We start from the raw sequence: 14,066 nt of genomic DNA, 5'->3' as shown, positions 1-14,066 counted from the left end.
CAGTAGTAGAGATATTAAAGCTGCTTTCCCCCCACCCCCCCAACCCCGCCCCGAACTTAATGTATATCCCAAGGTAGCAGTGGGACTGGGTGTTAGAAATAGTTGATAAGATTCTTTTTACTATCTCTTTTCTGAGATGTTTTTTGTGAATGAGGGCTGAGGGTGCGGGAAGGGTGAGAGATGTGAACTTCATTTTCTCCCTTTTATTTCCATAGCAACAGGAGCAGGACCCCACAAACCTATACATCTCAAACCTCCCACTGTCAATGGATGAGCAAGAACTGGAGGGGATGCTGAAGCCCTTTGGCCAGGTTATCTCCACTCGAATCCTTCGAGACATCAGTGGGACCAGCAGAGGGGTTGGCTTTGCGAGGTGAGGGGTGCCAAGGATGGGAAATGATGAGGTTAGTTAAGAATGTCACTTAGGAAGTCACTAAAAAATCTGCACCACCTCATCCCAAGGGACCAGACAAACTACTGGGCAAAAGTACTAGATAGTAAACCCAAAGTTCAGTTTATTATTTTAGGTCACAATACTAAAAAATCCACTTGCCTCCAAATCTTTATTCTTTGCCTGGTACTTTGTCCTATTCTAACCTTTATTTCTTTGGTCTAGATCCAACCAGAATCAAATAATCATGTATGTTCTTATAGTTTATTGAGTTTGGTTCTCGTCCTGTTATCTCATTTAATCTTTACATATTCCCCATTTTACCGATGAGGAGACTGATGGTCCCAATGTGAAGTGATTTGCCCAAGGTCTCACTGGAGTAGGTGGCAGAGCAGAGCCTGGCTTCAGAATCCGTAGGCTAAAATAGAAGGTTTGGTCTACCTTTTCAGATCTGTTAGGAGGCCTAGATTCTAGAAGCACTTCTGCCACTATGTGATCTGGCTGTGTGATCTTAGACCTTTATGAGCCTTGATTTACGCTGTGAGGTGGAAGAAATTGATTTAGGTGAGTGATTTTCATAAGGTGTTCCCTGAGCTAAAGAGCCCTGCAGGGTGCCCTCTGTCTGGGCTCAGGGGTCCTTGTTATAAGGGTTCAGCCTCCCCTAGCTCACTTAAGAACTGGTTCTGCTTTTTTTATATTAAAATTTTATTTGAAAGCAGGTTTTGTTGCTCTTGTTGAAAAATTTGAAAAGTCCTTATCTGAAGGTTGTTGTGGGTGTTCTCTTATAGTATCTGATCCGGTTCAGGACCACGTCCTTACTCCTTGCTGAGTGTTTCAGGCCTGGCGGCCTCCTGCTAGCACCACCTGCTGGCAGGCCCAAGTATAACGAACGGGGCTTTCGTAGGCTTTCCTTGCACCCATACCCTCTTGTAGCAGAGGTTTCCAAACTTTCTCAGGTCGTTGCCCTCTTAGTTGTCACAGCTCCCTAGACAAAAAGAAATACTTAACAGGTCAATTTATTAAGTAGTTAAATGATCTAAACAACTTAACAAATACTAGTCTTAACAACTCTGTAGCAGTTTGGAAAAATAATACACATTACAGAGAAAGGGAAAATATTTTTATTTCATTCATAAATAACCATACTTGCAAATGGAATGTATGTGCCTGTTGGACACTGCACAACCTCTCAAACCCTGGAATCAGACTGGATACCTACACCTTCATTTCCTCTTACACTTCGATTTTCATTTTGTCACAGCAACCATTGAAAATCAAGGTTTGCAAAGATGCCATGATTGGAAGGAAGCATAGGGCTATCTAATGTGGAAACAGTAAACTGCTTTGAGTTAGTAGTTCACGCAGTGTCCCACAGATGTTGCTGTATTTTCTTCAAAAAGTTAAAATATCCCTTACTGTGCCTCTGTGAGTTTGCTCTTTAGGAGCTGTGACTCTAAAGACTTTGGCATATCTGAAAACTAGGATATGTCTTGCATGTTTCCTCATGAACATCTAAAACTTCTCTTCATACATTTAGATTATTTTAAGCAGTATAGTTTCCAGCAAATTAGAAATACCTGCTTTTTTTTAAATAAAGATTTATTTATTTATTTCTCCCCCTCCCTCCATTGTCTGCTCTCTCTGTCCATTCACTGTGTGTTCTTCTGTGTCTGTTGTATTCTCATTAGGCGGCTCTGGGAACCCATCCTGGGACCTTCCAGAGTGGGAGAGAGGTGATTGTTCTCTTGAGCCACCTCAGCTTCCTAATCTGCTGCATCTCTTATTGTCTTTCCTCTGTGTCTCTCTTTGTTGCATCATCTTGCTGTGCCAGCTCTCTGCATGGGCCAGCACTCCTGCGTGGGGCAGCACTCCTGTGTGTACTCCATGCAGGCCAGCACTCCACGCAGGCCAGCACTCCACACGGGCCAGTACTCTGCGTGGGCCAGCACTCCGCATGGGCCAGCTCGCCACATGGGCCAGCTTGCCTTTACTAGGAGGCCCTGGGCTTCAAACCCTGGACCTCTATATGGTAGACAGGACCCAATTACTTGAGTCACATCCGCCTCCCCTGACTTTTTTTTTTTAAGGAGGTCCTGGGGCTCGAACCCAGGACCTCATACATAGGGGGAGGTGCTCAACCACTTTAGCTACATCCGCTCCCCAAAATATTGACATTTTAAAATAAAACTGTTACATCATTTTAAAATGTATCCAGATGAGATCTAAATATCTTTGCAGTTTGATACACAAATCATTCATTTTAAGGGAAGCAGCCCTGGCTCAATCAGATAAACTCCCCTCTACCATATAGGAGGTCCTCGGTTCACATCCTGGGGCCTCCTTGTGAAGGCAGGCTTGCCTGCACACTGTGGAGCGCAGCCCAGCCCGCAAGCACCGCAGCGTGCCACCCGGCCTGCAGACACTGCGGAGAGCCGACTCAGCAAGGATGCAGCAAAAAGAAGGGAGACAAGTGAGAACACAGAAGCGCCTGCAGCAAATGGACACAGAGAGTAGACAGCAAGCAAGCCGCAAGGGGGGAGGGGAAATAAAAATAAGTAAATATAGACACAGAAGAACGTATAGCAAATGGACACAGAGCAGACAGTACGCAAAAAGCCTCAAAAGTGGGGGCGGATAAAAAATTAAAATAAAAAATATATGGGGAAGCGGACTTGACCGAGTGGTTAGGGCGTCTGTCTACCACATGGGCGGTTCGTGGTTCAAACCGTGGGCCTCCTTGACCCGTGTGCAGCTGGCCCACTCTCAGTGCTGATGTGCGCAAGGAGTGCTGTGCCACACGGGGGTGTCCCCGCGTAGGGGAGTCCCACGCACAAGGAGTGCGCACCCTGCCCAGTATGAAAGAAAGTACAGCCTGCCCAGGAATGGCGCCGCACACAGAAAGCTAACACAACAAGATGAGACAACAAAAAGAAACACAGATTCCCGTGCTACTGACAATAGAAGCGACAAAGAAGAACACACAGTGAATAGACACAGAGAACAGACAACTGGGGTGGGGGGGATGGGGAGAGAAATAAAATAAAGAAATAAATCTTTAAAAAAAATACATACGGGGAAGCAGATGTGGCTTAAGTAACTGGGTGCCTGCCTGCCGTATGGGAGGTCCTGGGTTTGGTTCCCAATGCTTCTTAAAGAAGACGAGCAAGACAGCAAGCTGATACGATGGCCTGATATGACAGCCTGGTGTGGTGAGCTGATGCAACAAAAAGATACAATAAGAAAACACAATGAGAGAGACAACCAGCAGGGAGTGGAGGTAGCTCAAGCAATTGGGCACCTCCCTTCCACATGGGAGGTCCCGGGTTTGGTTCCTGGCGCCTCCTAACAAGATGAGTACACAAAAAACAGACACAGAGAGTAGACAGCAAGCATGAACAGTGGGGGTGGGGATGGGAAGAAATAAATAAATCTTTAAAAAAATAATACGTGGCGCAAGTGGATGTGGCTCAAGCAATTCGTGCCTGCTTCCCACATGGGAAGTCCTAGGTTCAGTCTTTGTTGCCTCCTAAAAACAAACAAACAGGGAAACAGATGTGGCTCCCATCTACCATATGGAGGGTCCAGCGTTCGCAGCCCAGGGCCTCCTGGTGAGGGCAAGCTGGCCCATGCAGAGTGCCTGCCCATGCAGAGTACCTGCCCATGCAGGAATGCCAGCTGATGTGGAGAACTGGCACAGCAAGATGATGCAACAAGAGACAAAGAGGAGAGAAAATAAGAAGACATAGCAGAACAGGGAGCTGAGGTGGCACAAGAGAGTAATTGCCTCTCTCCCACTCCAGAAGGTCCCAGGATGGGTTCCTGGAGCTGCCTAATGAGAATACAAGTGGACACAGAAGAACACACAGTGAATGTACACAGAAAGTAGACAATGAGGGGAATGGGGGAGGAAATAAATAAAAACCAACTCAGGAGCCGATGTGGCTCAGTGGTTGAGCACCAGCTTCCTACACAATCCCTAGCCCCACTACCTCAAAAACAAACCAAAGCAGACACGGGCCATTTCCTTTTTAATAGTCATTAATCTTACATCATGCTTACAGTATTCCATTTTTCTTCTGGATCTTGTATTTCCATTCTGTTTCCCTACAGAATTATATTCTAGAGTAAAATATATTTATAGTTGGAAGTGGATCGTCCTGTCATACTTCTCTGTGACAAAAATATGTATAAATTAAAATTTTTTTCCTGTGGCCATAGGGCTCTAAGTATTAATTTAATCCATAACAAATTTATCTTTACAATTATTAGTTCACAGTTGCTCAAAACAGCATAAATATATGAAAATGTTGATACAAAATGATTTCACATAGAGTCATTTTTATTGGAATGTTTCTTCTATGACATGGATAAGTTTTATTTTGTTTAGATTTTTCTAATTAGGTCATACAGCCGTCAATGAATATTGTTTACTGCTAAAACAGGACAGGCTTAATATCAGTTCTCTTCCTGTTTTTTATTTTCATCCTGAGACACCTTGTACACATAAATAAGCAGATGAAAGTGAAAAGAGCTTTATTAAATTGGGAATTCTTTGAATTCCATCTGAATTATATGCCAAGACGCAAGGTGATCTGTCATCAAAATTGATCTTTCATATGTCGAATGGTAACTTGCTGGAGTCCTCCAGTTTTGTTGGAAGGAAGGAACTGGAAAGCCCCGACTTCCAGAAGGATTTGTCACCCCGTGGTCAGGGTCATGTGGGGCTCTGGGACGCCTGAGAAGTCATTTGGGAGGGGTGGCGCTGCGAGGGCCTTCAGCCCAGGCGCTGGCACGCGTGAGCCTCGCTGAGCAAGCTGAGGTTCTGAAGGTGGTTTACTTAGGACGTTTCATGCCTGCTCGCCCTCGGGAAAGACTGTCTGTAGGAGAAACCCAAATGAAGACCACTGTTCCAGGATACCTAACGTGTGGTTTTCCCTCAGAGGCTCCATTGGAAGCCTTTTAAAAGCTACCTCCTTTGTAGGAATGGTTCATCTTCTCCATGATGTACTGCATATAGAGAAAGTATACTGAGGCTCGCTTGGAAAGGGGAAGATACTGTACCATGTCTCTTAGAGAGCCTTAGAATTCTCCAAACACATTTATAGACATTATCTCATTTGAACTCTACAGCCCTGTGTGGTAGAGTAGATGGATGTTATCTATAAAGTACAAACGAGGAATGGGTCCAGAGGGCTTTGCTGAGTGTCCCAGCTCTCAGAGGGATTGGAACTTACTCTGGGATGTAGACCTTATAATTCCTTACTCAGTTTCCTTTCCTCTCACAAGATACTTTAACTCATTAGTTCCCAGCATTTTTTCCCTATCACCATTGACCCTTTCTTAATTAATTTTTCCTCCTAATGATGCATGAAATCCCAATGCTGTTATCAGACTTTGATTAATTATATCCAGAAGCAAAGAATAAATATAGGCAAATTCTTAGCTTGTGCAGTTTTTATCAGAGTAAAGGGACACTTTCCCTTAGGAATTTTAAATAAAAAGTAATGTTGGGAAGCAGATTTGGCTCAATGGCTAAAGCATCCGCCTACCACATGGGAGGTCCAGCGTTCAAACCCAGGGCCTCCTGACCTGTGTGGTGAGCTGGCCCATGCGCAGTGCTGATGCGCGCAAGGAGTGCTGTGCCGTGCGGGGGTGTCCCCCACGTAGGGGAGCCCCACGCACAAGGACTGTGTCCCATAAGGAGAGCCGCCCCATGTGAAAAAGTGCAGCCTGCCCAGGGTGGCACCGCACACACACAGAGCTGACACAGCAAGATGATGCAACAGAACGAGACACAGATTCCTGGTGCCACTGACAAGAATACAAGTGGACACAGAAGACACACAGTGAATGGACACAGAGAGCAGACAACGGGGTGGGGGGGAAGGGGAGAGAAATAAATAAAAAATCTAAAAAAAAAAAAGTAATGTTGACTGCTATTTCTTATATTCTTATTTATGTACCAGATGTAATACCAGGCCCATCCATCAATGTCTCCTTTGGAGTAGTCGTGGCTTGACCTCCGCTATTCCCTTGAGGACTACCGCAGCAGCCAGCTTAGAAATGCACTAGAGGTTGAGGTTACCTCTTCAGAGTACCTCAAATTTGTATTTGTGGGGCTGGGAACATAGAGATGTCTCTTTTTTTTTTTATTTCTCTCCCCGTTCCCGCCCCCCACAGTTGTCTGCTCTCTGTGTCCATTCGCTGTGTGTTCTTCTGTGACCGCTTCTATCCTTATCAGCGGCACCGGGAATCTCTCTCTTTTTGTTGCGTCATCTTACTGTGTCAACTCTACATGTGTGCGGCCCCACTCCTGGGCAGGCTGGACTTTCTTTCACATGGGGCAGCTCTCCTTACGGGGTGCACTCCTTGCGCGGGGGCTCCCCTACACGGGGGACACCCCTGTGTGGCAGGGCACTCCTTGCGCGCATCAGCACTGCGCATGGGCCAGCTCCACACGGGTCAAAGAGGCCCGGGGTTTGAACCGCCGACCTCCCATGTGGTAGGCAGATGCCCTATCCATTGGGCCAAGTCCGCTTCCCAGAGATGTCTCTTGAATATAGGAAGTACACAGATCCTGGGGAACTTAGAGCCTAACCCCTCTTGTACTCCTTAGGATGGAGTCCACAGAGAAGTGTGAAGCCATCATCACCCACTTTAATGGAAAATATATTAAGACACCCCCTGGAGTACCAGGTGAGGCATCCGGGAATCAGGCTGAGAGTGCCACAGGTGGTTACGTCCCGCGAAGGTTCTGGAGGAGCTGTGCGTGAGTGTGAGTGGGCCAAGTACGTGGGACCCAGCTTGCCTGTCTGCCTTTTCTCTTGGCAGCCCCATCCGATCCCTTGCTTTGCAAATTTGCTGATGGTGGCCCAAAGAAACGACAGAATCAAGGAAAATTTGTACAAAATGGACGGGCCTGGCCAAGGAATGGAGACATGGTAAGAGGACCCCTGAGGAGACAGGAGTACCAAGGATAGTAAAGGAGAATGGAGATTACCCTGGCTTGATTCCTGCGCGCTTAGGGGGCAAGCTTGGGTACGGAGATGAGGGCTGCTTCCCATGCTCTTCAGTGTGGGTCATGAGTGGGATTTTGCAGCCTGCACAGTCAGAAAAAGCTTGGAGCAGCTACGTACTTGACCAGACTTCAGCTTAATCAGCTGAACTAAGTCCGCCCCAGGCTTGGCATTCGGGGCTTGCTCCTGTTCTCACCCAAGGGCCGGAGGTTTCAACGCTGTGTTCTTTCTTTATAGGGTGCTATGGCCTTGACCTACGACCCCACCGCAGCTCTTCAGAACGGGTAAGGGTGTTGCCCTAACCGGGCACCTGAAAACAGCAGCATCTGTCCGGGCACTTAAAATAGTCACCTTGGTTTTCAAGCAGCTTTTGGTGGGAAGCGGCTGTGCCTGTCGGCGGGGGCCTGCCTTGTAGCTTCCGGTCGCTCGCACTGACTGAGGTTCCCTCCTGCAGGTTTTACCCAGCCCCCTATAACATCACCCCCAACAGGATGCTCACTCAGTCTGCACTGTCCCCGTACCTTCCGTCTCCTGTGTCTTCGTATCAGGTATGTTAATGCCCCCAAAAGGGGGAGGTGGCTTCCCCCCGTTGTGTTTCAGGTGAAGGAGTATGAAGCTGGAAGAGCTTGTTTTTTGGTTTTTCCTTTATGCATCTTAGTCACAATTTTACATAAGAGTGTAAAACGGTGCTCTTTTTTTTACTGTGTCTACTGTGAGAATGAAAACCATTCTCAGCAGCCAGACTGTTGGCATTTCAGAGAACGACATCACACTGAAGGGACGTGGGAAGCACAGTTCTCGGGGAGGGCCCCAGGTGGACCTGCGGAGGGACTTGAGTCTCATCCGTGTAGAACTCAGTCTCCTTGGAAAGAAAAAGAAGAGGCTTCAGGTTGACAAATTGTGGGGTAATAGCGCGAACCATAGCCAGTTCCTATTTATCTGTCATCACAAACAGTGTGGTCAGGGGTGTTACAGTGACTTCTGTTATAAGACAAGCTCTGTGGAGGCTCATGTCCCCATCAGTGTTGTTATTCAGAAGAGTGGGTCTCTTGTTGAAATCCGAAATTTCTTGGGTGAAAACTAAACCTGAGGAAGCGGATATGGCTCAACCAGTTGGGCACCCACCTACCACTGGGAGGTACTAGGTTTAGGTCCTGGTGCCTCCTAAAAGAAGACAAGCAGATGCCGCTCCCTTGCCACAAGGCAGCAGACACCGCGGCCCACCCAGAGCAGATGTGGCTCAGGCCATTGGGCACTCGCCTCTCGTGGGAGATCCTGAGTTTGGTTCCTTCCAGGAGAAGGCAAGCAAACAAGGAGCAGACAGATGAGAGAACCATTGGGGGGTGGGGGATGGGAATAAATAAAGAAAAATTAAAAATATAAAAAAAGTAAATAAAAAAAAAAAAAAAGCAACTAAACCTGCAGGGTCAGATGAGGCCAGGCATTGCTTGATCAGAATCTCAAGTTCCGAAAGATGAGTTAATTCTTGAAGGAAATAAGATTGTATTTGTATCAGTTCAATTCAGGTGCTTTGATTCAACAAGCCACAACAGTTAAAAACAAGGATTTGAGAAAACTCTTGGATTCTATCTATGTCTGTGAAAAAGGAACCGTTTAGGAGGCCGATGAATAAGATCTCAGAGTTGTCCAGCTCTGAGAACAAGATGCCTGATACATATTTGTGATATTTTAAAGATGCAAGAAAATTTATCTGTTGGGGGAAAAAAATCCATAAAATGGGATCACATTATATAAAAGAGACTGTTAGTGGTCTCTCTCTTGCTACCCTTCTTTGCTTAGCCAACCCCTTCCTCTCCTCCCGCCACCCCCATAAGTAAACCCATGCTAATTACCTAGTATGTAACCTCTTGCATATTTTTATTCATGTGCATTACACATATACACAGGTGTTGAGTTTGTTTTACAAAAATGAGATCATATTTAATTATATTTTTGTACATCCCCCTTCTCATTTAATTGCAACTTAGACCAGGAGTTCTCAAAGTGTGGTCCCTGGACTAGCTGTATCAGCATCTGAGAATTTGTTAGGAACACAAATTCTTAGACCTTACCTCAGATATCCTGAATTGGAAACTCTGGGGTTGGGACTTAGCAATCTAGGTTATAACAAGTCCTCCAGATGGTTCTCCAGGTTGAGAACCTCTGCTCTAATTATTTCCTTTTAATGACTGCCTTGTATTCATGCTGCAGATGTACCAGAATTCTTGTTGATACCCCTGTGAAGGGCATTCACTAAGATTCCAGGTTTTTCTTGCTACAAATACTGCTCCAGTAAACATCCTTAAACTATTTCCCTACATTCAAGTGCTTTTATTCCTGAGGCCTAGAGTCCAGAAAGTGAGATTCGTGGGTTGAAAAGTCTATGAGTTTTCAGTTTTATATATGTTTCCCGATTACTTTTCACAAAGGCATTGTCAATTCACATTTCCACCCGCAATGTATGAGGCTACCCATTTTCCTCCAGCCAGAAATGCCATTGCTCTTGTAAAATGTTTCCTAGCCTGATGGATATAAAGTGCATTTAATTTCCATTTTCCTGACTGCAGGTGAATTTAGCATTCATTTTTTATGTTTGTCATATATTTTTTTAATTCCCCTTGGACTTGCTTGCTGTTTGCGCTGTGTCCATTCGCTGTGCATTCTTCTGTGTGTCTGTATTTATTTTTATTTATTTCCCCCCTCCGCTTGCGGCTTACTTGTTGTCTGTTCTCTGTGTCCATTCACTGTGCACTCTTCTGTGTTTTTTAACTTGTCTCCCTTTTTTGTTGTGTCACCTTGCTGAGTCGGCTCTCCATGGAGCTTGTGGGCCGGGCAGCACTCCGTGACGCTTGCAGGCCGGTGGCTCTCTGCTGCGTGCGGGCCAGCCTGCCTTCACAAGGGCCTCCCATGTGGTAGACGGGAGCCCAACTGACTGAGCCACAGCTGCTGCCTTATGTTTGTCATATTTGGATTGCTCTGCCTTGATTGCTTCTTCATATACTTTGTCCATTTTTCTGTTGAGTTATTCCTTTTTCATCAACTTATCGGAATTATTTGTATAAGTATTAATCCTCTGAATGTTAAATTTGTTACAAAAAATTTTTTTGCCGTATTTATTTTTTGTCTGTTGACTTTGTGGTCCTTAAACTTTAGCCAAGCATCAGAATCACTTGGGAGTGCGCGTTAAAGCCTCGATTGCTGAACCTCACCCAGAATGTCTGATTCTGGAAGTCCAGGCAAAATGTGTGCGGGGCAAAAATGTACGCGTCTGACAAGTTTCCAGGCGTGGCTGCTGCTGCCACTGCTAATCAGAGACCATGCTTTTGGGAATCATTGGTTTTTGCCACACAAAGGTTTTAAATTCGCATATAGTTAAATATGTCTACTTTATTTTTATAGCTTTTGAATTTCCTACGTTAATTAAAAAGATCTCCCCAGTCGCTAGATTGTACATAAGGTCTCCAGGATTTTGTTTCTTTGTTTTGCAAAGAACAAAGATTAAATATGTGATCATTGGGAATTTTTGTATATGGCATAAGATTGAGGTCCTGTTGTGGTTTCGTTCAGAATGTTAACTAGTTTTCCTAGCACCAAATTATTAAATAATCTTTTTCTGACTCAATCAAAATGCCACCTTTCTCATCTCATAAATACTGGGATTTATTTCTGTATTCTCTATCCCATTCAAATCATCTTTGTGTCTGTTCCTATTCTAATAAAATATTTATTTATTCTCCCAGTTTTCATAATATATTCTAGTAAATGGTATAGCAGTTTGATATGGTTATGAATTCTAAGAATAGATATTGGATTATGTCTGTAAACTGGTCTATACCTGGGTGTGATTAAGTTATGATTAGGGCTTTGATTGGGCCACATCATTAGGGTGTTGAGTCCCCACTCATTAGTGGGTGGGAACTCACAGATAAAAGGCATGGCGAAGGCCAGAGTTGAGGGTTTGTTGTTTTTTTTTGAAAAGAGAATCATAGTATGTTCTATTTTTTTTAAGATTTATTTTTTATTTATTTCTCTCCCCTTCCCCCCACTCCTGCCCCCCATTTGCCTGCTCTTTGTGCCCATCTGCCGTGTGTTTTTCTGGGTCTGCTTGCATTATCTGGTGGCACTGGGAAACTGCATCTCTTTTTTTGTTGTTGCGTCATCTTGATACATCAGCTCTCCGCCTGTGCGGCGCCACCCTGGGTGGGCTGCACTTTTTTTTCATTTGGGGCGGCTCTCCTTGCAGGGCATGCTCCTTGTGCATGGGGTTCCCCTATGCAGAGATGCCCCTGTGTGGCATGGCATTTCTTGCATGCCACAGCACTGAGCATAGGCCAGCTTACCACACAGGTTAGGAGGCCCTCGGGATCGAACCCCAGACCCTCCATACAGTAGACGGACACTCCATCAGTCACATCCGCTTCCCGAGTTGAGGGTTTTTGATGTTGGAGTTTTGATGTTGGAGTTTGATGCTGAAGCCTTAAGCTGGAGCCCCGGCAAGTAAGCTCACAGAGGAAACAGAAGCAAGCCCCAGGAACAGAGGAACCCTGAGCCCAGGAAGAAGCAAGCCCTGGGAAGAGAGGAACCCTGAACCCAGAAAGAAACAAGACCCAGGAAGAGAGGAACCCAGGAAGCCTGAACCCTCGTAGACGTTGGCAGCCATCTTGCTCCAACACATGAAAATAGACTTTGGTGAGGAAAGTAACTTATGCTTTATGTTCTGGTATCTGTAAGCTCCTACCCCAAATAAATGCCCTTTATAAAGACCAACCAATTTCTGGTAATTTGCATCAGCACCCCTTTGACTGACTAATCCTGAATTTGGTACTGGGAGTGGGGTAATGCTTTTGCAATTACCAAAATGCTGGAATGGTTTTATAAATGGGTAACAGGTATTTTTTGGAGGAATTGTGAGATGCTTAATAGAAAAGGCCAAGATTGCTCTGCAGGGACTGTTGGTAGGGATATGGATGCTGAAGAAACTTTTTATGATGCCTTAGAAGTAAATTATGAAACGACTATTGGAAACTGGAGGAAAGGCAATCAGTGTCTTAAAGTTGCAGATAACTTAGCAAGATTAACTCCTGGTGACTTATGGAAGGCAGAGTTTGAAGATGGGCGAGCCTGGGCATTTAACTGAATAAATTTCTAAAGTAAATCTGGAGAATGCAGCTTGGCTTCTGCTTGCAGCTTATAGGAAAATGCTAGATAAGAGAGATAAGCTGAGGACTGAACTGTTGGGCACAAAGAAAACAGAAACTGATTCTGGAAATCCCAAGCCTCTGGAAATCAAACTCCCAGATAAAAGTGCCCCATTGGAGGACTTAACTAAACTTGGAACTTTTAAATCAGGATTGAAGATGCAGTTATCTCAGAAAGACTTGTGTAAATTCTTACTATCTCATGGCTTGAACCCCTGCTTCTTTCATACTAAACCAACAGACTTTTTGAGAGAGCTGTATGAACCACTGTCAGCCTGGACTAAAAGGGATGTGGAAAGGAGAGATTGAAGGGGAAATGATTTCAAGAGGAAAACCATGGAAGCTGAGATCTGGAATTAAGACATCACCTTGGGCCAAGAGAGGAACCCCACCCATGTATACAGAGAGGTTGAGTTTGCCCCAGCACTTAAAGAGGGTAGATGTTCCTGTCTGATGTTCTGAGAGAGTTTTACCACCCCAGGGTACAGAGAGGGTGGAGCATATTCCCCAGGGATTAGGGCGGTTAAGGTCAGCACCCCACAGTTCTGAGAGGGGTGGGCTTGTCCCCCAAAGGTTAGGGAAGGCCAGGTGGTCAACTCATTGCTCTGAGTGGGTTGAGCCTTTGTGCCAAAGGTTAGGGGAATGTTGTCTTAACATCATTGTACTAGGGGGGTTAAGACTCCAACCCAAAGATTGGGTAAGGTGTGGCAATCACCCCAACACTCTTGGAGGGAAGACATATGGAGGCTGGTCCATACCCAGATGGTTGACGAGGGTGAAACCAAGAAAATGGCTCTTGGGCAAGCCTGTGGAAAGGGTGGGTTCACAAAAGGCCCAAGGAGAAGAAACCATCATCTTAAGAATGACTCTCAGACTGAAATCAATGGAGAATGCCCTGCAGGTTTACTGAACTGGTAGAGGACCCCCCCCCCCACTCATGTTTCCCTCCCAATTTCTTATTGTGATGAAAATGTTTATCCTATGTCCATTTGTGTATTGGAAGCAGATTAATTGTTTTGTAAATTTCAGAGGTCTATAGCAGACAGGACTTTGCCCTAAGACAAACTGAATTTCTTTAAATTGATTGTGACATGATTTAGTACTTGCATTGTTACTGATTCAAGGTTTCTTTCAAATATTGTAATGTTTTTTTGGAATTCAGAGGGTGGAGTGTAGCAGTTTGATATGATTATGAATTCCAAAAATAGATATGGGATTATGTTTGTAATCTGATCTGTACCTGGGCGTGATTAAGTTATGATTAGGGCTTTGATAGGGCCACATCATTAGGGCATTGAGTCCCTACTCCTTGGTGGGTGGGAACTCAAAGATAAAAGGCATGGCGAAGGCCAGAGTTGAGGGTTTTTGATGTTGGAGTTTGATGCTGAAGCCTTAAGCTGGAGCCCCGGCAAGTAAGCTCACAGAGGAAACAGAAGCAAGCCGCAGGAACAGAGGAACCCT

At 45.1% G+C, this 14,066-nt stretch overlaps 1 protein-coding gene across 16 annotated transcripts in view; it reads left to right on the top strand.

Annotated features, from left to right (window-relative positions):
* RBMS2 (RNA binding motif single stranded interacting protein 2) overlaps window positions 1-14,066 on the top strand; it is an 80,958-nt gene that overhangs the window by 50,730 nt on the left and 16,162 nt on the right. For all 16 annotated transcript variants that reach the window (XM_058307949.2, XM_058307956.2, XM_071218823.1 and 13 more), the window contains exons 5-9: window positions 216-373; window positions 7,008-7,087; window positions 7,223-7,332; window positions 7,645-7,691; window positions 7,862-7,955. In XM_058307949.2, coding sequence (XP_058163932.1) covers window positions 216-373; window positions 7,008-7,087; window positions 7,223-7,332; window positions 7,645-7,691; window positions 7,862-7,955 — 489 coding nt within the window. The remainder of the gene's footprint in view (window positions 1-215; window positions 374-7,007; window positions 7,088-7,222; window positions 7,333-7,644; window positions 7,692-7,861; window positions 7,956-14,066) is intronic.

Source organism: Dasypus novemcinctus, chromosome 12 (assembly GCF_030445035.2).
Source record: "Dasypus novemcinctus isolate mDasNov1 chromosome 12, mDasNov1.1.hap2, whole genome shotgun sequence".
NCBI classification, from domain to species: domain Eukaryota; kingdom Metazoa; phylum Chordata; class Mammalia; order Cingulata; family Dasypodidae; genus Dasypus; species Dasypus novemcinctus.
This window is presented reverse-complemented; position numbering and strand designations above follow the sequence as displayed.